At 42.0% G+C, this 24,042-nt stretch overlaps 2 protein-coding genes across 2 annotated transcripts; one reads left to right on the top strand and one right to left on the bottom strand.

Moving 5' to 3' along the window:
- Nucleotides 1-2,464: 2,464 nt before the first annotated feature.
- On the top strand, nt 2,465-12,708 carry ponzr1 (plac8 onzin related protein 1). Its single transcript, XM_084156085.1, has 4 exons — nt 2,465-2,885; nt 5,155-5,253; nt 9,762-9,913; nt 10,466-12,708. The coding sequence occupies exons 2-4, from the start codon at nt 5,157-5,159 to the stop codon at nt 10,604-10,606; spliced, it is 390 nt and encodes a 129-aa protein (XP_084012211.1). The 5' UTR covers nt 2,465-2,885; nt 5,155-5,156; the 3' UTR covers nt 10,607-12,708.
- A 486-nt stretch (nt 12,709-13,194) lies between these two features.
- On the bottom strand, nt 13,195-18,372 carry LOC311112977 (uncharacterized protein; the record flags this gene model as incomplete). Its single annotated transcript, XM_084156103.1, has 6 exons — nt 13,195-13,402; nt 13,667-14,094; nt 14,402-14,485; nt 16,333-16,398; nt 16,828-17,183; nt 18,285-18,372. 6 exons carry the CDS (start codon nt 18,370-18,372, stop codon nt 13,195-13,197), a joined length of 1,230 nt encoding a protein of 409 aa, XP_084012229.1.
- Nucleotides 18,373-24,042: the final 5,670 nt, after the last annotated feature.

Below are 24,042 nucleotides of genomic sequence, written 5' to 3'. Positions count from 1 at the left end.
GGGTGTTATCATTAGTCCAACAGTTGCAAACTACAGTTTCTATTGGACAAATGTAGGTATAATTATCCCTGTTTCGTTCCGTTTGCTTCCGTTTAAGAAACATTTTTCAACAGAATCGGTGGAATGAATACACCCCTGGTCAAGCATAAACACAGTTCACATTCATAGCAGCCACGTTGTCTTCCTCCTCTCACCTTTTCCTTTTGTTTGTGGACTTCAATATACAATACATCAGCTGTATGTGACCAGGCGAAAAAAAGCTTTCCAAGCCAAACCATGTCAGAACTGCTACACACAGCCTACATCGTTGTCACCATATTAGCTAAAGTAATTTAGAGGCTATATTTAGAGGACTGTGAGCAAGGGTCTCTTTTTAAGGGGAGGCCTATAATAAAAAAACAGTTAGAAAACACAAATAGAGTTCTAAAATTATTTCGCAAGACACCAGTACCCAAAATGATAGCCTAAATTGCAATGCCTACAAGTTGAAGGCCTATTTTTTTTATTTGGATAGGCCTAAATTAAACATTGAATTATTAAAGTGATAGGCTAAAGAACTGGAGAATTTAGATCATTTTGAATACACACATGGATTTCAATAAACTAATGGATAAGACTGTTATATTCTCTTTCATTCAGTTCCTATTGCAACTCAGACAAATGACAGAATGTATGACATACTGACTGACTGAACTGAATGAAGGATGAATTAAATGTTCAAATATGTTGGAATAATAAGTTGCATGCATCATGCATGCTCTGCACTTTATTTGGTTAGTAGGCAAATAGGCCTACATTAGGGTGTTACAAACCCCGTGGCTTTAAAAGTCTAGGGTGGACGGAAATGAGACCCGAACATAATTCATGCAAATTAGAATCATGACATGGAAACAGTGAGAACAAAAAATACACCGTCAAACATAAAATGTTTATTTTGAACACACGGTAAAGGTTTGGGGAAAAGGGCTGAGCAGGACCCAAGGAATTAAACAATAATATAAAAAAAAAAACTAAACTGATCTTGCCTGCCTCAAGAACCGCTAAGCTACTGCTAACCATACAAAAATTACAGTGGGTGGTCCGCTCAGATCTAACTAGTGTTTTTAGACAATGTTCTTCCTAGGGGTAATGTATGCCCAAGGGCAACTTGCTTAAATCCCCCTTTTCCCAGAAACACACAACATAGTTACCAAACAGAGTAACCAGCAAATGAGTGAGTACACAAAAAAACAGGACACCACAGTATCCATACTCACATACGAAAAATAGTCTCTTCCAACAAACACAACTGACTGGCTTTTAAAACAATGGGAGGTGTAAACAATGGGAGGTGTAAGTGAAAAACCAGAAACAGGTGGTGCAATACAGAGGAATGTCCACTGATTGGTCCACCTCAGCAATCAGCAGACAAACAGATGTCGGACAGGTGGGACACCCCAACGACCACCAATCAGGAACATAAAGGACACCTGTGATTAGGGCAGAAGGAGAGGAAAAACACAAAAACACACACAGGATACCTGTATCCGTAACATAGGGTATAATGACTCTATGACTGCATGCCTCCAGAAGGGCATCTTCTGAGGCTGAGGGGTGCTTTTCCGAAGGCGCGTGGTGCTGCATGGAGATCACAAGCTCTTCAACTGGGCAGCAGTGTCGCAATGGAGGAATAGCCTATACGGAGACTACCTACAACCACTGCAACAGAGTTATTCTATAATCTCCCGAGTGGCGCAGTGATCTAAGGCACTGCATCGCAGTGCTAGCTGTGCCACTAGATATCCTGGTTCAAATCCAGGCTCTGTCATAGCCGGCCGCGACCGGGAGACCCATGGGGCGGCGCACAATTGGCCCAGCGTCGTCCAGGGTAGGGTAGGGGAGGGAATGGCTGGCAGGGTTGTAGCTCAGTTGGTAGAGCATGGCGTTTGCAACGCCAGGGTTGTGGGTTCGTTTCCCACGGAGGGGCAGTATGAAAAAAGATAATAATGTATGCACTCACTAACTGTAAGTCGCTCTGGATAAGAGCGTCTGCTAAATGACTAAAATGTAAATGTAGTTATTGTAAAGTGTGGGAATAAGCTTATGCCAGACTTAGCCTATGTTTAAGCTCTCCCTTTCAAAGTCCATATGTTCATGACCCGATTCATATAAATCATGTCAAATTATTTTTAATCAACCCCTCCTACAGACTATGCTTTGGCAAGATTTTGAGTGATAAAATACAAACATTTTTTTTTTTGAGTGGTAAAGACTCCAGTGGTCATACATAATTCATAGATTCACCAAACATCTATTTTTATTCTGTTTCATTATTCCTGGTATATACTACAGGTTATGATTGCAGACAGAGCCCAGAGAATGGGATGGTGCAATATTGTATAAGTTATATTTTTGATAAGGCGCATGCATGGGGAGATATGCCCATGCTGTAGAGATACACCAAGCAGACTGAAACTTCACTGTTGTAGGTATAATACTGCTAGTGCTATCTAGACTTGCGCTGGCAAACAAATTCAAATGTGCAGGATAGCTCTTTCCAGTTTCCCTGACTTACTTTTAGAAAGAACACTAATAAATTAATATATCATCCTGATATTCATCAAAATTTCGCTAAACCCACACTAACTGTAGCCTTCTCCTCAAGTTTTTTCGCTACAGTATGGTAGCCATTAAATTGCCAACACCTCCATTTCTGTAGAGCGAAAGTCCACGAAGCCAACTTTCATTTCAGGTGGTTTAGAAAACGTTTTTTTTTTTTATAGCTCTTCCTCAATGATCGTGGTAGGCTGTGGCTACACAGCGAATCCACACAATCGTTGTTATCTGTGCCGTAAACAGGGTCAACTTCTCTCTTCTCAGGCAGTATAGTTAAGAAGAATAGAAAGGTAATATTACCATTTACATTTATCTGTAAATGTATATACATTTTCTTACAGAGTAAGTTATATCATATTGCAATAGTGCACTATTATTTTTCTTTCTTTTGGAATCTGACTTGCTAGTTGCCAATTGCTAAAAACATATACCATCTTCCACTAACAGCACATTGCGGTTAAAACAGTCTCTTCTTTTGGTTTCAGTCTAGTCAAAGTTTCATTGTAAACGTTCATTGTGGATCTTGAATGTTATACCGACATGACTTATTTGGCTATTGATTGAATCGAATGAGGTGTGTTTATACATTCCCACTAATAAGAAACCAGAACTATTCTGGATTAGTGATAAAGAGAAACTAGAATGGTTATTTAGAAAATACGTTTTCATGGTTGCAAATCTTATTTCCAAAGCATGGAAGATTTGACAAGATACACTATATAATTGAAACAGCAAGTTTTTGTTTAGTTTTTTCATGTGAATGTATGTATACATTATATGTAAACTTCAATATATAAGTATTTCATTTTGCTACTGCAAATACAGTGTCTTATAAGCCCATGTGGGCTGGGCATCCTGAAGATTCAAGACACTATAATAATGAAATAAATCAAAAGTAAGGTTACATTAATATATCCGTTAGAAAACAATTACTATTTGCATAGTGGGTGAGTTATCTTATCTAGTAAGGTGTCTGAACAGTATTGGCGGGAAAATGTGATACTATAAGGGAGGGCAAGTATGATTTTATGTAATAGAAAAGTGGGGACTGCAGTCACATCAGAAAATCATCCTACATATTATTCAATATTAATCTTCACGTCAACATTATTTGATACAGCAACAACAAAACATTTTTGGAAATGTTACAACATGTATTTTACAGAGAAATACTACTATAAACATTATTTAAGTTATACGTTAGTATTGTTCAACATACATTAAACATGCTAAATATAAACACAACATGTAAAGTGTTGGTTTCATGTTTCATGAGCTGAAACAAAAGATCCCAGAACTTTTTCATATGCACAAAAAGCTTATTTCTCTAAAATGTTGTGCACAAATTTGTTTACATCCCTGTTGGTGAGCATTTTTCCTTTGCCAAGATAATCCATCCACCTGACAGGTGTGGCATATCAAAAAGTTGATTAAACATCATGATCATTACACAGGTGCTGGGGACAATAAAAGGCCACTCTAAAATGTGCAGTTTTGTCACACAACACAATGCCACAGATGTCTTAAGTTTTGAGGGAGCATGCAATTGGCTTGCTGACTGCAGGAATGTCCACCAGAGCTGTTGGCAGATAATTGAATGTTAAATTCTCTACCATAAGCCACCTCCAATGTCGTTTTAGAGAATTTGGCATTACCTCCAATCGGCCTCACAACCGCAGGCCACGTGTAACCACGCCAGCCCAGGACCTGTCTGAGACCAGCCAACCAGACAGCTGATGAAACTGTGGGTTTCCACAACTGAAGAATTCCTGCACAAACTGTCAGAAATCGTCTCAGGGAAGCTCATCTGCGTGCTCGTCATCCTCACCAGGGTCTTGACCTGACTGCAGTTCGGCGTCGTAACCAACTTCATTGGGCAAATGCTCACCTTCGATGGCCACTGGCATGCTGGAGAAGTGTGCTCTTCGCGGATGAATGCCGGTTTCAACTGTACTGGGCAGATGTCAGACAGTGTGTATGGCGACATGTAGGCGAGCGGTTTGCTGATGTCAACATTGTGAACAGAGTGCCCCATGTTGGGGGTGGGGTTATGGTATGTGCAGGCATAAGCTACGTATCGACGTGTATGACAGTGTGTTCCAGTTCCCGCGAATATCCAGAAACTTCGCACACCCTCTGAAGAGAAATGGGGCAACTTTCCACAGGCCACAATCAACAGCCTGATCAACTCTATGCAAAGGAGATGTGTCGTGTTGTATGAGGCAAATGGTGGTCACACCAGATACTAGATTTTCTGATCCACGCCCTTACCTTAAAAAAAATCTGTATTCCCAGTCATGTGAAATCCATAGATTAGGGCCTAATTAATGTATTTCAATTGACTGATTTACTTATTTGAACTTTAACTCAGTAAAATCTGAGAAATTGTTGCATGTTGCATTTATATTTATGTTCAGTGTAACTACTTCCTTTCATGCATTTAAAACCTCTTATCAGACCGATGCATCTCTGTCCCCACTAAATGTAATTCCTTCTCTTCCTCTCCCATTCTTCCTCCCTCCTTCCTCCCTCCTTCTCATTGGGTGTGTTGTGGTGTAGCCATGGCTGTCCAGCAGCAGATCACCACTGTAACAACGAACCAGAGCTCAGGGGAATGGAGCACAGGACTGTGTGACTGCTGCTCTGACATGGGTACCTGTAAGTCACATGGAGTCATTTACCTAATATGCTCATCTCAAAACCCAGAACCAAATCTAGATTTATGTTTTTATTTTGTAATGTATATATATAGTGGGCTCCAAAATTACTGGCACCTCGTGACTGGCAATGCACAAACAATACTTAAAAAAATAAAAACGATATAATTATAGAGATAAACTCAAAATACCAACATGTGAGAAATACTGTACTTTATGAATGTTTCAATGGAACCAACCAAAATCATACAATTATTTAATACAAAATAAATGTCACCAAAATCAAGGTTTCATCATTATTGGCACTCCTCATTTAGTACTTAGTGCAACCACCTCTGACAAGGATAACAGCATGGAGTCTTTTCCTGTAATGTTGACAAGGTTAAGGAACACATTTGGAGGGATTTTGGACCATTCCTCTATGCAGATCCTTTCAAGATCCTTCACATTCTTGGGTTTGCGCTTATCAACTGCCCTCTTCAACTCAGATTTTCGATTGGATTGAGGTCCGGCGACTGAGATGGCCATGGTAGAACATTGATTTTGTTGTCACAGAACCATTTCTGTGTGAATCTTGAGGTATGTTTTGGGTCATTGTCTTTTTGGAAAGTCCACCTACGGCCAAGTCCCAGCCTTCTGGCAGAGGCAACCAGATTGTCAGCCCAAATTGCCTGATACTTGGTGGAATTAATTATGCCATCAATCTTAACCAGTGCCCCTGGACCTCTGGAATTAAAACAGGCCCAAAACATCACTGACCCACCACCATATTTCACCGTGGGTATGAGGTGCCTCTCCTTGTATGCATCTCTGTTTCGACGCCAAACATGCCGATGCTGTATCTGACCAAAAACGTTAAATTTTGGTCTCATCTGACCAGAGCACCTTCTTCCAGTCATAATATAAATGACGTTTGGCAAACTCCAAGCGCTTGCATCTGTGTCTTGGGGTCAGAAAGGGCTTTCTTCTGGCAACCCTTCCAAAGAGCCTGTGGTTGTGGAGGTGGCGTCTGATGGTGCTTTTTGAAACCTGGTGACCCCAAGCCGCCACAAAGGCCTGCAATTATTTCACAGTGATTCTTGGGGATTTTGTTGCTTCTCTCACCATCCTCCTCTCCATCCTGGGGGGCAAAATGTATTTGCGTCCTCTACCCGTGAGGTTTTCAACTGTTCCATATCTTTTTAATTTTTTAATAATTGCTCTGACAGTGCTCAGTGGTTTATTCAATCGTTTGTGGATCTTCTTGTAGCCATTACCAGATTTATGAAGGTCTACAACCATCTGTCTCTTTGAACTGCCAGTTATTTTGTTTTCTTCATGGTGTTGGATGACAAAGTGATATTGCATGCCTGTTGTCTCATTTTTATACCCTAGTGAAACAGGAAGTTATGTAATGGCTCAATATAGTTTCTTAAGACTTAGATCAACTTAAATAAGTGGAATTTAATTCCTGGTTTAATTTTGGTAGATGTTATTTACAATAATCTTTAAGGGTGCCATTAATTGTGAAACCTTGATTTGGAGGACATTGATTTTTAATTAAATCAATAAATGATTTTGGTGGGTTCCATTGGAACATTAATATAGTACAGTATTTCTCACATGTTGGTATTTTGAGTTTATCTCTATAATTATATTGTTTCTATTTTTTAAAATATTGTTTGTGCATTGCCAGTCAGGGGTGCCAGTAATTTTGAAGCCAACTGTATATTTATATTTTTTTCCTCAGGCTCTTCTTTCAGAGTATATATTCATTATACATTTAAATTAAAATCAGTCCGTCATGACTAGACTACTTCCAAGCATCTTGCGCTTCATATACTTGAACTTAAAATCTCTGATTTCCTGAGAGAATACTGTACCAAGGACCAGACATTTACCCGATACCCCAGGGCTAGACTACCGCATTTCGTGCCCCAGGGAACCAACTTCCCCAGAGCAATCAGCTAACTTCCTGCATTTGAACACATTTTGCCATGGTGCAGTGAGAAACGTGCAGTTTTATAATGCTATTCTACATGTATTGTCCTGAGGCTAAGAGAAAATGTAGCAGTTTTAAAGCAAATTTCCTGCAATTCTATATTTTTTGCCATGTGGCAGGGGAAAAAAATAGCAGTTTTATAGCTCATCTCATAGTTTTGTTCACATTTTGCCATTAAAGCTAATTGTTTTGCTATTCTACACATTTTGCTATCATATGCTATCTGGAGGCCCTGAGAGGCAGAGCTGCTCTGATTTCCTGTGCAAATCTTACATTTACTGGAAATGTGTCACACTGAATATTAGGGGGTGAGGGGGTCCAGGAGAAACGACCTAATTGGATAATGAAAAACAGAAAGCCCAAACCAAATGGGTGACGTCATTGGGAACCATGGAGACAGTGGGGCTGTGTTACTGGAATGTCAATAAACGGGTGAAATCAGATCCTTAAGCGTTACAGGGAGGAATAGAGTTGGTTTCATTCAGACATTTTACGCCAACATCCACAGTGAACAGGAGAGAAAGCTGAATTCCTTTGATGCCATCCCTGCCCATCCATTATCGTATACAGTGGGGAAAAAAAGTATTTAGTCAGCCACCAATTGTGCAAGTTCTCGCACTTAAAAATATGAGAGAGGCCTGTAATTTTCATCATAGGTACACGTCAACTATGACAGACAAAATGAGGAAAAAAAATCCAGAAAATCACATTGTAGGATTTTTTATGAATTTATTTGCAAATTACGTTGGAAAATAAGTATTTGGTCAATAACAAAAGTTTCTCAATACTTTGTTATATACCCTTTGTTGGCAATGACACAGGTCAAACGTTTTCTGTAAGTCTTCACAAGGTTTTCACACACTGTTGCTGGTATTTTGGCCCATTCCTCCATGCAGATCTCCTCTAGAGCAGTGACGTTTTGGGGCTGTCGCTGGGCAACACAGACTTTCAACTCCCTCCAAAGATTTTCTATGGGGTTGAGATCTGGAGACTGGCTAGGCCACTCCAGGACCTTGAAATGCTTCTTACGAAGCCACTCCTTCGTTGCCCGGGCGGTGTGTTTGGGATCATTGTCATGCTGAAAGACCCAGCCACGTTTCATCTTCAATGCCCTTGCTGATGGAAGGAGGTTTTCACTCAAAATCTCACGATACATGGCCCCATTCATTCTTTCCTTTACACGGATCAGTCGTCCTGGTCCCTTTGCAGAAAAACAGCCCCAAAGCATGATGTTTCCACACCCATGCTTCACAGTAGGTATGGTGTTCTTTGGATGCAACTCAGCATTCTTTGTCCTCCAAACACGACGAGTTGAGTTTTTACCAAAAAGTTATATTTTGGTTTCATCTGACCATATGACATTCTCCCAATCCTCTTCTGGATCATACAAATGCACTCTAGCAAACTTCAGACGGGCCTAGACATGTACTGGCTTAAGCAGGGGGACACGTCTGGCACTGCAGGATTTAAGTCCCTGGCGGCGTAGTGTGTTACTGATGGTAGGCTTTGTTACTTTGGTCCCAGCTCTCTGCAGGTCATTCACTAGGTCCCCCCGTGTGGTTCTGGGATTTTTGCTCACCGTTCTTGTGATCATTTTGACCCCACGGGGTGAGATCTTGCGTGGAGCCCCAGATCGAGGGAGATTATCAGTGGTCTTGTATGTCTTCCATTGCCTAATAATTGCTCCCACAGTTGATTTCTTCAAACCAAGCTGCTTACCTATTGCAGATTCAGTGTTCCCAGCCTGGTGCAGGTCTACAATTTTGTTTCTGGTGTCCTTTGACAGCTCTTTGGTCTTGGCCATAGTGGAGTTTGGAGTGTGACTGTTTGAGGTTGTGGACAGGTGTCTTTTATACTGATAACAAGTTCAAACAGGTGCCATTAATACAGGTAACGAGTGGAGGACAGAGGAGCCTCTTAAAGAAGAAGTTACAGGTCTGTGAGAGCCAGAAATCTTGCTTGTTTGTAGGTGACCAAATACTTATTTTCCACCATAATTTGCAAATAAATTCATAAAAAATCCTACAATGTGATTTTCTGGATTTTTTTTCTCAATTTGTCTGTCATAGTTGATGTGTACCTATGATGAAAATTACAGGCCTCTCTCATCTTTTTAAGTGGGAGAACTTGCACAATTGGTGGCTGACTAAATACTTTTTTTCCCCACTGTATTTATTAGTCGGTTTCCTTAAAAATAAAGAGTTGATCTGTGGTTGTTGAGAGCGCTCTAGAGACAGAAGGAGAGGGGCAGAGTAGAGATCGCTCACTCTGTCTCAACCACACCCAGCACTTTGTGGTGGGACTGAGGGAAAGAGAGAGAGGCTAAGAGGGAGGAAGTTAGGAGAAAGATAGGGAGAGAAGAGAAATCTGTGTTAAAAATGACTTAATTTACATGCATTTTTGTATAGTTTTACCCCTATTTTCACTCTCTGAACAAACATTGTTTCATGACATTCTAATCTACTGTAAATGAACCATCAAGTGTTACATACTATGAAGACATTCAATTGTGTGTGTGTGTGTCCCAGGTTGCTGTGCCTTGTGGTGCTTCCCCTGTTTTCAGTGTCAGACGGCCTCCCACTTCGGCTGGTGTGTCTGCATGCCCCTGCTGGACCCATGTGCCTTCCTGGCCGTCTCCTGCTGCATGCGCTCCTCCATGAGAGAACGCTACGGCATCCAGGTAGGAGCCCTGGGAGAGGGTGGGGGTGCCGGGGGGGAGAGCAGGGAGGGTGAGGTGAGAGTGGAAAGAGGGGGTAGGTGGGTGGTGGTATCCACAGCACCCACACCCGTTGCTACCCACCTTTCACTTTCCCTTCTGAGAGGATATGGTTTTGGAAACTACCAGATGTTTGAGGTGTTAAGAAATATTGTTGGTGCACTTGTAAATGCTGTTGTTCTTATCAATTTTTTTGAGATAGTACTTAAACACATCCGGTATACATTATACAGTATATAGTGTTTTCAGTCATAACTATTATAGATCATGGGCTTTTAAACCCACCCCTCAATGCTGTTGTTCTTAGTGTTGTTATTGCCTTGATTCCCCTTTAAATATAACACTGAATATGGAATTAAACCCAACCTTTTCTCTCTTCTTCTTCCCGGAACTTGTGCTACACTATTCTTCTCTCCACCTCTGTCCTTATCCCCCTTTTAACTCTGTCCTGTTGACATGTTCTTGTCCTCTGCTTTCATTTTCTATCCATCTCTCCTTCCCTCTTCCCCCTCTCAGGGTTCGACGTGTGGAGACGCCGCAGTGGTGTGTTGCTGCTACATCTGTACCTGGTGCCAGATGGCTCGTGAGGTTAAGACACAGACCACTAGAGGTGTCCAACAGGTTCACGTTGTCACACAACAGGTTCGCATGGCTTAGAAATCCAAAATGAGGGTAGTAACTAGATGGCCACTCTAGATTAGTCTTTAACTGCTGAGTAAGAGCTGCTGAGCAAGTGCTTTAAGAACTTGTTGTTCCTTATATTGTGTAATGGTTAAGGACAGGGCTTGTGGTTAAAATTGCATTTATTGTTTGAAAAGTCAGTCATTTCTAGCATAGCCAGATAGTGACGGCCAAGAAAGAGGGCCATGCTCAGTTAGAATACCTTTCCAATCAATAGCAAACATATGTTGAACGTACTGTATACTTCAGATGTGTTTGCAGGAGATACATTTTATACCATTTATTAATCTCATAGTAACCATTGAATGTTCATGTCAGGCTTTAAAGGCCCAATGCAGTCAAAAACGTGATTTTCCTGTGTTTTATATATATTTCCACACCGTGAGGTTGGAATAATACTGTGAAATGGTGAAAATTATGATAATGCCCTTTTAGTGTAAGAGCTGTTTGAAATGACCGCCTGAAATGACCTCCTGTTTTGGTGGGATGGAGTTTTGGCCTTCCATGGTGACATCACCAGGCGTTAAATTAGTTAATAGACCAATAAGAGCCAATAACAGCACATTTTCAGTTTTCCCCTCCCCACTTAAATCACTCCCAGACAGTCCTAGCAAAATTCTTGACTGAGAAATTCTTCTTTGCTAAGAAGCTATTTTTGTATATTTTGGACAATTTTAATTGTTACCCAGAAATTATTTGATGTTGAGATAAAAACGGCTGCATTGGACCTTTAAAAATTTTTTTAACAGCTTATCATGTAGGCTACTTGCCTTTCTTGCCACTTGCCTTTCTTCTTTTATTACTAGCCCTGACTTTGTTGATAGCTGCTCTATTGAGAAAAAGTTTGGTTTATTATTACTATTTGGTTGTCTTACCTCGCTACCTAATGATGAGTGCTCTAGATAAGCGTTAAATGACTCAAATGTACTGTAAATATAAAATGCTTGAACCTTGATTCAAATGCCAACAACATTTTAATGGAATGTTCTTATATATACACATGATAATATGTGCCATTTAGCAGACGCTTTTATCCAAAGCAACTTAGTCATGCGTGCATAAATATAATGTACCAGTGGTCCCGGGAATCGAACCCACTATCCTGGTAGCGCCATGCTCTACCAACTGAGCTACAGAGGAACACTGTTTTCTAGTTGATTTTGCTGCTTTGTCTTTGATTTCACCTGCATGTTCAATATTTTTTTTTTAATAAAGCATTTACAGGTCTTACCTTTACAAAATTGTTAAAATGAGTATTGGGGATCCTTGTGTGTGTGTGTGTGTGTGCGTGTTACCGTCAACAGTGTTCCACACGATGTTCAGTACATTTGACATTTATGTGACTCGACTCCAAAGTGGCCTAAGTGTGAAACATTACTGTATCATAAAGCAGGCTATAGTAAATGACTCACCTGCTTCCCTTTTTGAAAATGTTAAAGATTAACATAAGTTGTAAGTGAATGTGCAGTTAGAAAGAAGATAAGAAAGGAACAAATAAGATTTGCAGATAAACGTTTTATTTCAACGGTTTCAATCAAGACAATACTATATTTTTGCTCTCATTCCTCTTTCCTCTCTCCATCCATTGTCTTGGAAGTGCAGCGCTGGCACAGTAGAGAGCTACACACACACACACACACAAGCATTTAGTATCAGATCACAGAAAATGGCACATGCAACAGTCGTACCAAAAGGTAACACACACAGACACACACTCACTCCTACCTGTTGGGTGTTAGCTTGGTAGAGGCAGAGCGGACCAGAGTTCCTACTGCTCCCAGCCCCTCCAATTGAAGCCCCACTTTACCGAACACAGCGACTGCCTGCCGAGTCCTGACGCACACAACACACACACACACTCTTACTAACACACGTCACCCCAGAGCCCACTTCTGCTACTTGCTATTACATCTACTACTACTTGTTATTTTTGGCTTGACTCTTTTCATTGTTATTATTGATAATTGATTGATGTACTGCATTGTTGAGGGAGCTAGCACATAAGCATTTCACTGCACCTTTTATACCTGCTGTAAACTGTGTATGTGACGAATAAATGTGATTTGATTTTAGCCTCATTTTTCACCAAACAAGCCTTTTGTTTTCAGCATCATATTCAGCTATCACCATTTAATTTGGTTGCATAAAGGAGACACTAAAACAACACTAATAAGACTTGAGGAAATGTCTGTTTTCTTTTAGCAACCAGTAAGAAGGGAAATCCTCTAATGGTTCAGAGATTATGCTAATAATCGGAAGGGTCATTTAAGAACAGACTCAACTCAAAATGTCTGCTGACTTCTATCTCTTTCTCTTCCTTCCTCCGAAGCCTCTCCCTTGAGGCCTCAGGTGACCCTTTTACCATACTGTTCCCTCGCTTTCCATCCCTTTGCATTAATTATTAATTTGTTGTCTCACTCTCCTCTTTTTACACCCCCCCCCTTTCTTCAATCCCCATCTCTAACACATTTCCAACTGTCCATATCTTCTCTCGCTCCTCCACTCTCTTTCTCACAAGGTATTCCCCCCTTTATTTCTCTCTGCCCCCCCCCCCCTCCCTCCACTCACATCTCAGTGACATTGTTGGATTGCTGTCTGATAGCCTCCAGCTGTGTGCCGACGTCACTCTGCTTCTGTCTGTCCTGTCTGTCTCTCTGCCAGTGGGACACCAGGGTCCCCATGTCCTTCTGGAAGGCCCTCAGCACGCCCAGGGTCTCCCGGTGCTCCTGGCGCCCCTCCTCATGGGCCACGCGCAGGTGCTCTACTTCCATCCTATAGGGGGTCAGAGGTTAGGGGGGAGAAGGCCACATACTGTAAACCAATCTTTTTCATGAAACTAGTGTTTTTTGGTTAGCTGAATATGGTGAGAGGAAATGTAAATGTGTGTCTATGTCTGTCTGTCTTTGTGACTTTGAGATTCTGTATGTAATGAAAAGCGCTTTATAAAATACATCTATTATTATTATTATTATTATTATTATTATTATTATTATTATTATTATTATGACTGACTGCCTGCATCTATACTGCCAGTACCTCAGGTCAGTGATGGCATGGAGGGCTGCTGCCCTTTCCTTCCCCCGCTGGGCACAGCTGGTCAGGGTGGCGGTTCCAGGGCTGGTGGTCCTGGGGCAGCAGTGGCCCTGGGTCTGGGTGGCATTGGCCTCGGTCAGGCAGGTCTCGGACGGGCGGCGCGCCACGGCACGGTGAGCCAGGCAGTGGTGGTGGGTACACTGGGACAGGTTGGAGGGCACCTGGTTCACCTGGGAGGTGGAAAGGATCTTGGTGGGGGCGTCTGCTGGCAGAAGACGGTTGGCGGAGTGGAAGAGGGAGTGAGAGGGTGCGTTAGGGGGACGGTGGTGGGTGGTGGAGAGGAGGTGGTGGGTGGTTGGTATTGGGGTTGGGTCGAAGGCTTCGTTGCTCTGAGCCTCCACTAGGCGTTTCAGAAGAGTCCGCAGTGTTTCCTGAAAATAACGTACAACCCTGAAAATCTAGTATAGAATGAATTAATTTAGCTACAGCAGAAAAACTCATTCTGTTAAAGGAGTACTCCATGTACAGTATACTGTATCTATTTGGAATTTGTTTCCAGTTTAGCATATTTAGCAACATTTTATTCCGCAGTCATGAGAAAGCTATCAACGCTAGAACATCTTATCCCTCTTCACATTCCCCATGGTCTTCCGCTCTCTCACTTTCTCTCTCTCTCTTTCACGCCTCTCTTATTTCCCTCCCTCTTTCACTCCTCCCTTATTTCCCTCCCTCTTTCACCTGGACTGTGACCACACTGCGATGTATTAGCTCCATCTTCCATTTGACACTCTCGCTCTCTCTCTCCACTCCCCTGCACTCCTCCTACGAGAAAGGGAGGGAACGATGTTAACTCCCATATTAATTTACAAGGTCTTTTTTTCGGGGGGGGGGGGGGGTTCTGTAGTTTCTCTATTGTTTTTGTTTCTTCTCTGTTTTACTTGATGCTTGGAAAAACTATGGCTGTTGATTTTTTCCCCCCTACTTCTAGTTGTTATTTCTATGTATCTTATGTCTATGCTCAAGGTCCTAAACGATATTATAACCGCGATTGATAATAGACAGTACTGTGCAGCCGTCTTCATCGACCTGGCCAAGGCTTTCGACTCTGTCAACCACCGCATTCTTATTGGCAGACTAAATAGCCTTGGTTTCTCAAATGACTGCCTCGCCTGGTTCACCAACTACTTCTCAGATAGAGTTCAGTGTGCCAAGTCGGAGGGCCTGTTGTCTGGACCTATGGCAGTCTCTATGGGGGTGCCACAGGGTTCAATTCTTGGGCCGACACTTTTCTCCGTGTATATCAATGATGTTGCTCTTGCTGCTGGTGACTCTCAGATCCACCTCTACGCAGACGACACCATTTTGTATACATCTGGCCCTTCATTGGACACTGTGTTAACAAACCTACTCAGCAAATTGGATGTAGTCTATCACAGTGCCATCCGTTTTGTCTCCAAAGCCCCATACACTACCCACCACTGTGACCTGTACGCTCTTGTTGGCTGGTCCTCACTACATGTTCGTCGTCAAACCCACTGGCTCCAGGCCATCTATAAATCACTGCTAGGCAAATCCCCGCCTTATCTTAGCTCATTGGTCACCATAGCAGCACCCACCCGTAGTCTGCGCTCCAGCAGGTATATCTCACTGGTCATTCCCAAAGCCAACACCTCCTTTGGCCGCCATTCCTTCCAGTTCTCTGCTGCCAATGACTGGAACGAATTGCAAAAATCTCTGAAGCTGGAGACTCTTATCTCCCTCACTAACTTTAAGCATCAGTTGTCAGAGCACCTTACCGATCACTGCACCTGTACACAGCCCATCTGAAATTAGCCCACCCAACTACCTCATCCCTATATTGTTATTTATTTTGCTCTTTTGCACCCCAGTATCTCTATTTGCACATAATCTCTTGCACATCTAGCATTCCAGTGTTAATACTATTGTAATTATTTTGCACTATAGCCTATTTATTGCCTTACCTCCATAACTTGCTACATTTGCACACACTGTATATATATTTTCTGTTGTATTTTTGACTTTATGTTTTTTACCCCATATGTAACTCTGTGTTGTTTTTATCGCACTGCTTTGCTTTATCTTGGCCAGGTCGCAGTTGTAAATGAGAACTTGTTCTCAACTGGCTTACCTGGTTAAATAAAGGTGAAAAAAAAAAATATATATATATATATATATTTAAAAAAATGTGGTTTCTTCTTATGTCCAGTATAGGCAGCCTAATGTGTTCTAGCTCTATACAAAGGACAGTGTCTGGTTACAGTTTCCTAAATTCATTTATTTGCATTCGGGAAAGACCTGGCAAGATGCCAGCACTAGGAGCTGACAGAGAAGTTAGTAGCAAACACACATCTGTTGAGGTTAAAGGTTCACTGCAGCCGTTTTCATGTCAATATCAAATAATTTCTGGGTAAGAATTCAGTACCTTACTTTGATTGTTTAATTAAAATGGTCAAAATAGTATTTGCTATCGTTAACTGCAATCGATTGAGCTTGCCTGGCACAATGGAACCAACGGAATAGTCCAAAATGTGCAAAACCCGCCCATCTGACAATCCCGACAGGCTCTATCAAATGCTCAAAGTATTTTAAAGACCCAATACTACTTGAACCCAGCCCCCAGTCTTAGTTGCTCTCCGTCTGTCACTCACCTCTAGTTCATACAGACAGTGGGTGATCTCAGAGGGCACTAGCCTCTTGGGTAAACTATGGAATTCCTGCAGGGACAAAAGCCAAAGAAAATACAGAAACAAACAAGACAGAAGTTTATTATAATGCTGTAGAATCTAAAGCCAGGTGAACCACATTAGTATTCAAAGCCCTTGCCATAGAAACCTGATACATTTTCCACTTCCTGAGTGGTGGATTTAACCTCAACCTTTAGTTTCCTGTAACCGTTGCAAGTATAAAAACACAATAGCTTCAACATCGAAATAGCACATTCAAACAACCCAAACCCTTTGGCTGATACCTTAATAATAATAGTGGGTTCTCTTTTAAGTACTTTTACAAGAGACTCATTGAATAACATTGAATGGGAGTAACTTGTGTAACTCTCACCCCATCCTCCACCAATATGTACCATCCCCCTGTCTCCCAATATATTAAAGCAAACAACCCCAAACATCAGTTCTACAATGTCTGACCTGTAGGTACTTTGATGGGCTCTCAGTTGAAGTCCCCTCCACATCATACCTCTTCTTCCTTTTCTCTTTACTTGCTTTGGGGCTTACCACCATTAACCCTTCCTCTTCCTCCTCTTCCTCATTGATGGACTCAAGGGACCCCGAATCCTCGTCATCATCGGGGTGCGACTCGCTGCCGCCGTCCCTGGCGTCCTGCCAGTTCTCCTTGTACTTGGTGCCCAAACTCTTTTTCCTGTCGCTGCACTTCCCCTCCCCACCTGCAGGCAGCGCTATGTCCTCCAGGGAGAGCCAGCTGCTATGGGAGCTCCTGGGGTTCAGGGTGGTGTCACTGGTAGGCTGGAGCTCCACTCTAGAGTCTGATAGAGAAGGGGAAAGTCAAAGGTAGTACATTATGTTTTATGGGCCAAGCTGGGTTTGAACAAAAGCCTCCACACACTGCGACTCTTCAGGACTGGAGTTGTCCACCTTGATTTAAACTTTCTATAATGTCCAAATCTCAAATGACACCCTATTACTTATATAGAGCATTATTTTAGTAGTGCACTACTTTGAAGACAAGAGGCTCTGGTCAATAGTGCACTATATAGGGAATAGGATGAAAAACTGAGAGACCGAAAAACTGCTTCTATCTCAAGGCCATTAGACTGTTAAATAGCTATCACTAGCTGGCTACCACCCGGTTACTCAACCCTGCACCTTAGAGGCTGCTGCCTATGTACAGTACATAGACATGGAATCACTGGTCACTTTAAATGGAAAACTAGTCACTTTAATAATGTTTACATACTGCTTTACTCATTTCATATGTATATACTGTATTCTTCTGTATTTTAGTCAATGCCACTCAGACATTGCTCGTCCTAAATGTTATATATTTTTTTATTCCATTATTTTACTTTTAGATTTGTGTGTATTGTTGTGAATTGTTAGATACTACTGCACTGTTGGAGCTAGGACACAAGCATTTCGCTACACCCGCAATAACATCTGCTAAATATGTGTATGTGACCAATAACATGTGATTTGATGTCATTGTGTGAGATGGCATGGGTTAAAATGTAAACCAGGGTGGACAACTTTGATCCTGATGAGTTGTGCTACACTGCATGTGGGAACTGGAAATTACTAGCAGAAACATGACAAGGCTATAGGCAATTCCATATGCACGCACACACACACACATGCACGCACACAAATGGGCATGCCACCCAGGGTCCTCTCCAAATACTACCGCTTCACCATCGAGAACATCCTGACTGGTTGCATCACGGCCTGATATGGGAATTGCTCCGTCCATGACTGCAAGGCGGTCCAGTGGGTGGTGAAGACGGCCCAGTACATCACTGGGACCATGCTAACACCCATCCAGGACATCTACTCGAAACGGTGCCTGAGGAAAGCCAGCAGCATCATCAAGGACCCCACACACCCCAGCCACGAGCTGTTCACTCCCTTACCGTCTGGCAGACAGTATCGGAGCATGAGGTCTAGGGGTGTGCCGATATGGCCATACTCATATTCATAATCGTAAATTGACAGCTGCATATTAGGAGCAGCGCGTGGAGGCGTGTATGTCTGTCCTCAATTTGCAGCAGGCAGCCAAGTTTGGTGTCACTCACTCAGATTGCGCATCAGCGTTTCATAGTTTTCCCTACCCTTGCCCTGCTTGTTAGATATTATACACATTGATAGCTTGGTAGCAAACATCCTCGCCATGTGATTTATCATAGTAGCAAACTGCAGCAATCTAATTGATCAGACCGAAAACATGCGAGGAAAAGTGATTGGGTGAAATGATGAAGCGACTGGACAGAGAAATACAGCTTCACTCTTTCTAATCAATACAGCTTCACTCTTTCTAATCAGAGCAGCAGGATCAACGTGCAGCCTGCCCTTCTCTTTACAGAGGCACACTAGCCAGTTGAGCTATTTAGACCACATAGAACCTCGCACATGACTGACTGACATGAGAAAGGTGTTTGCTGGCACCTGAAAATTACTACTTCTTTTTTTATCACGGATAATAACAGACAAATACAAAAATTGCACATATCCGTTACGATACTCGTTTTTTTTTTAAGATAAAAAAAACGTGCATACAACTGCGACCAAACTAGCCAAAAATATGGCACTTTATAATGTCAACTTAAAGTGCCTTCAGAAAGTATTCAGACCCCTTGACTTTTTCTACATTTTGTTACGTTACAGCATTATTCTAAAATGGATTAAATAAAACAATTTCCTCAGCAATCTGCACACAATACCCCATAATGACAAAGCGAAAACAGTCTTTTTGAATTTTTTTGCAAATGTATTAAAAATAAAAAACAGAAATACCTTATTCACACCCTTTGCTATGAGACTCGAAATTGAGTGCAGGTGCATCCCGTTTCCATTGATCATCCTTGAGATGTTTCTACAACTTGATTGGAGTCCACCTGTGGTAAATTAAATTGATTGGACATGATTTGGAAAGGCACACACCTGTCTATATAAGGTCCCACAGTTGACAGTGCATGTCAGAGCAAAAACCAAGCCATGAGGTCAAAGGAATTGTCTGTTGAGTGCCGAGACAGGATTGTGTCGAGGCACAGATCTGGGAAAGGGTACCAAAACATTTCTGCAGCATTGAAGTTTCCTAAGAACAGAGTGGCCTCCATCATTCTTAAATGGAAGAAGTTTGGAACCACCAAGACTCTTCCTAGAGCTGGCCACCCGGCAAAACTGAGCAATCGGGAGAGAAGGGCCTTGGTCAGGGAGGTGACCAAGAACCCAATGGTCACTCTGACAGAGCTTTAGAGTTCCTCTATGGAGATGGGAGAACCTTCCAGAAGGACAACCATCTCTGCAGTACTCCACTAAGTAGGCCTTTATGGTAGAGTGGCCAGACGGAAGCCACTCCTCAGTAAAAGGCACATGACAGCCAGCTTGGAGTTTGCCAAAAGGCACCTAAAGCTTCTCAGACCATGAGAAACAAGATTGAACTCTTTGGCCTGAATGCCAAGCGTCAAATCAAATTCTGGAGGAAACCCGGCACCATCCCTACGGTGAAGCATGGTGGTGGCAGCATCATGCTGTGGGGATATATTTCAGCAGGGACTGGGAGACTAGTCAGGATCGAGGCAAAGATGAACAGAGCAAAGTACAGAGAGATCCTTGATGAAAACCTGCTCCAGAGTACTCAGGGTTCCCCTTCCAATGACCCTAAGCACACAGCCAAGACACCACAGGAGTGGCTTCGGGACAAGTCTCTGAATGACCTTGAGTGGCCCAGCCAGAGCCTGGACTTGAACCTGATCGAACATCTCTGGAGAGACCTGAAAATAGCTGTGCACCAACCATCCAACCTGACAGAGCTTGAGAGGATCTGCAGAGAAGAATGGGAGAAACTCCCCAAATACAGGTGTGCCAAGCTTGTAGCGTCATACCCAAGAAGACTTGAGGCTGTAATCGCTGCCAAAGGTGTTTCAACAAAGTACTGAGTAAAGGGTCTGAATAGTTACAGTGCTATGAAAATGTATTTGGCCCCTTTCTAATTTTCCATACTTTTGCATATTTGTGATACTGAATGTTATCAGATCTTCAACCAAAACCTAATATTAGATAAAGGGAACATAAGTGAACAAATAACACAACAATTACATATTTATATCATAAACAAAGTTATGCAACACCCAATTCCCCTGTGTGAAAAAGTAATTGCCCCCTTACACTCAATAACTGGTTGTGCCACCTTTAGCTGCAATGACTCCAACCAAATGCTTCCTGTAGTCACATATTTACATTTTAGTCATTTAGCAGACGCTCTTATCCAGAGCGACTTACAGTTAGTGCATACATTATTTTATCGAACCCACAACCCTGGCGTTGCAAACGCCATGCTCTACCAACTGAGCTACATCCCCTGCCGGCCAAATCCCTCCCCTACCCTGGACGACGCTGGGCCAATTGTGCGCGCCGCCCCACGGGTCTCCCGGTCGCGGCCGGCTACGACAGAGCCTGGATTTGAACCAGGATCTCTAGTGGCACAGCTATCAATGCGATGCAGTGCATTAGACCACTGCGCCACTCGGGAGACAATTGTTGATCAATCTCTCACGTCGTAGAGAAAATTAGAAAGGGGGCAAATACTTTTTCATAGCACAGTAAATGTGATATTTCCGTTGTATTATTTTTAATACATTTAATAAAACCAGTTTTTGCTTTGTCATTATGGGGTATTGTGTGTAGATTGATGGAAAACAACAACAATTTAATCAATTTTAGAATTAGGCTGTAACCTAACAAAATATGGAAAAAGTCAAGGGGTCTGAATACTTTCCGAAGGCACTTTATGTACATAGGATGCTGTATATAGCATTTATTTTTTAAATAAATTTAGCAGACGCTCTTATCCAGAGCGACTTACAGGAGCAATTTGGGTTAAGTGCCTTGCTTAAGGGCACATCGACAGATTTTTCACCTAGTCGGCTCGGGGATTAGAACCAGCAACCTTTCGGTTACTGGCACAACGCTCTTACCCACTAAACTACCTGCCGCATACAAATGCTCAAGGGCTTTGGACTTGAGTTCACTTCTAGAAGTTCTTAAGCCCTTCCCTCAACTATTTCCTATGTAGTTTGTGTAAATTGGGTGTGTCATATCTTTCATTTTCCTTTCTCATGAAATGAGTTAGGGTTTAGAGGAAGTGGGGGAGGGAAAGTGGGAGTGAGTGAGAGAGAGAGCGAGGGGGAGGAAGAGAGAGCGAGATAGATAAAGAGAAATGCGAGACAGAAAGGCAGTGTCTCATAAAGTGGGGTGAAAGGACAGGTGTGTGTAAGAAACTGGGCATCCATCCACAGAAAGAAGTAAAGAATATGATGAAAGCCACTCAAGGACATTCACAGAGAGAGAGAGAGAGAGAGAGAGAGAGAGAGAGAGAGAGAGAGAGAGAGAGAGAGAGAGAGAGAGAGCGAGAGAGAGAGAGAGAGAGAAGAGAGAGAGATATTGAAAAAGTCAACGGGTCTGAATACTTTCCGAAGGCACTTTATGTACATAGGATGCTGTATATAGCATTTTAACATATTAACACAAGAGATAAATAATATTTGTCCAGCCTTTGCTGCTAGCAGATGTGCATAATATGCTGTGACCCTAATCAAAACGTTTTTCATAACTCCATATAACAAAAACATAGCTAGGTTGTTGTAACATTTAATCGTAAAACATGTATTTTTACTATTTTTTTTGCATTTCATGGGGCACTGCCCCCCTCCAGGCCTCCCCTTGCCATACTCAGCAGCACCACCTTCTTAAAAAATCCTGGGGAAAACCCTGGGAATACACAAGCATTCATGCTACACACACATCACAACTGCTGCTACCAGACTCTTATTATGATTGCTAAATACTGCACAATTTATACAATTGCCCCCCAATCCCCCCTTCCCCAAAACACATGTAAATATTGGACAATAAATTGTGCCTTCCTGTATTATACTCATGCTAAAACGTTTATTATATTTTACTGAGACATTTACTTTGTGTATATTCTTATATTTTATTATTTCTTATTGTTGTTGCATTGTTGAGAAGGAACCTGCAAGTCAGCATTTCGTTGGAAGCCTATCCCATAAATAAGACTAATACAAGTTGAAAATTGAAACATATTATTTTTTTTTTATATAAATTTAGCAGACGCTCTTATCCAGAGCAATTTGGGTTAAGTGCCTTGCACATCGACAGATTTTTCACCTAGTCGGCTCGGGGATTAGAATCAGCGACCTTTCGGTTACTGGCACAACGCTCTTACCCACTAAGCTACCTGCCGCATACAAATGCTCAAGGGCTTTGGACTTGAGTTCACTTCTAGAAATTCTTAAGCCCTTCCCTCAACTATTTCCTATGTAGTTTGTGTAAATTGGGTGTGTCATAGCTTTCATTTTCCTTTCTCATGAAATGAGTTAGTGTTTAGAGGAAGTGGGGGAGGGAAAGTGGGAGTGAGTGAGAGAGAGAGCGAGGGGGAGGAAGAGAGAGCGAGATAGATAAAGAGAAATGCGAGACAGAAAGGCAGTGTCTCATAAAGTGGGGTGAAAGGACAGGTGTGTGTAAGAAACTGGGCATCCATCCACAGAAAGAAGTAAAGAATATGATGAAAGCCACTCAAGGACATTCACAGAGAGAGAGAGAGAGAGTGAGAGAGAGAGAGAGAGACCCCAGGACGAGTAGGATCCTAATAAAATAAAACAATTAAATTCAAAGAGAGAGAGAGAGAGAGAGAGAGAGAGCGAGAGAGAATATAAGTCAATGGCTGTGGTTGGTCCATACCTGAGTGTAGCGATAGCACCCCTTCCAGGCTGTCCAGGGAAAGTGCACTGTGTGCGGACTGCGGGTGCGCATTGGTGAGCAGGTCCGTGGAGGCGAAAGAGCGGCGGATTCCCAAACTCAAATGGTGTGACTGAATTTGACCAATTCTGATTTACACACACAACAGACAGGACAGAGAGAGGGTGGGGGATTGAAACATTTGCACATGCAAGGAATCATTAAAAAAATATATTATCTCGGTTAGCTATCAGTCATCTTCATATCAATAAGCTACAAGTAACAGGCCTGGATGCCAAGGTATGCGCATGATGGAGATTAAATATATCACAGATTATCCGAATATTATTGGACCTAGCTATAAAATAAACATTCTTACTGAAGAGATGGTGGTAATTTATGGTCTGGAAAGCGTATCTCTTGAGCACCTGTCGATAGAGCCTTGTCGCTGGCCTGTCTCAACTCCGGAGACATATAGATGGTGGTGCATTTTGATTGATCCGACATTCTCTCCCCATAAATTCTCCAAAGATACTCAGAGGATAGAGAGGAAATGGAAACCGGATCTACAAATCTACATCATAGATTTTTGAATGTAACTGTAACCAGCCATCCTAGAATTGTTATCATAAGACAGAGAATTTAACTTCACGATGCTATGTGATCTCATAATGTAACTTCGATGCAAATGTGAGCTCACCAAAGAGTAGAACAATGCAACAATGCATGACGTAGCCTAAATCAATTTTGTCAGAATAAAACTATTTTTACAAAAAATTTGACCACTAGATGGCAATGTTGCATAAGTAAAGAACCACTGAAAAAAATTACCAAAGCCACATTTTGTCCCTCTAATAAACTATTCGTTATAAGTCATTGGTTGACTCTAACACATATAAACCATATCATTAT

This window comes from Coregonus lavaretus (assembly GCF_964263955.1).
Source record: "Coregonus lavaretus genome assembly, chromosome: 39".
NCBI lineage: Eukaryota > Metazoa > Chordata > Actinopteri > Salmoniformes > Salmonidae > Coregonus > Coregonus lavaretus.
This window is presented reverse-complemented; position numbering and strand designations above follow the sequence as displayed.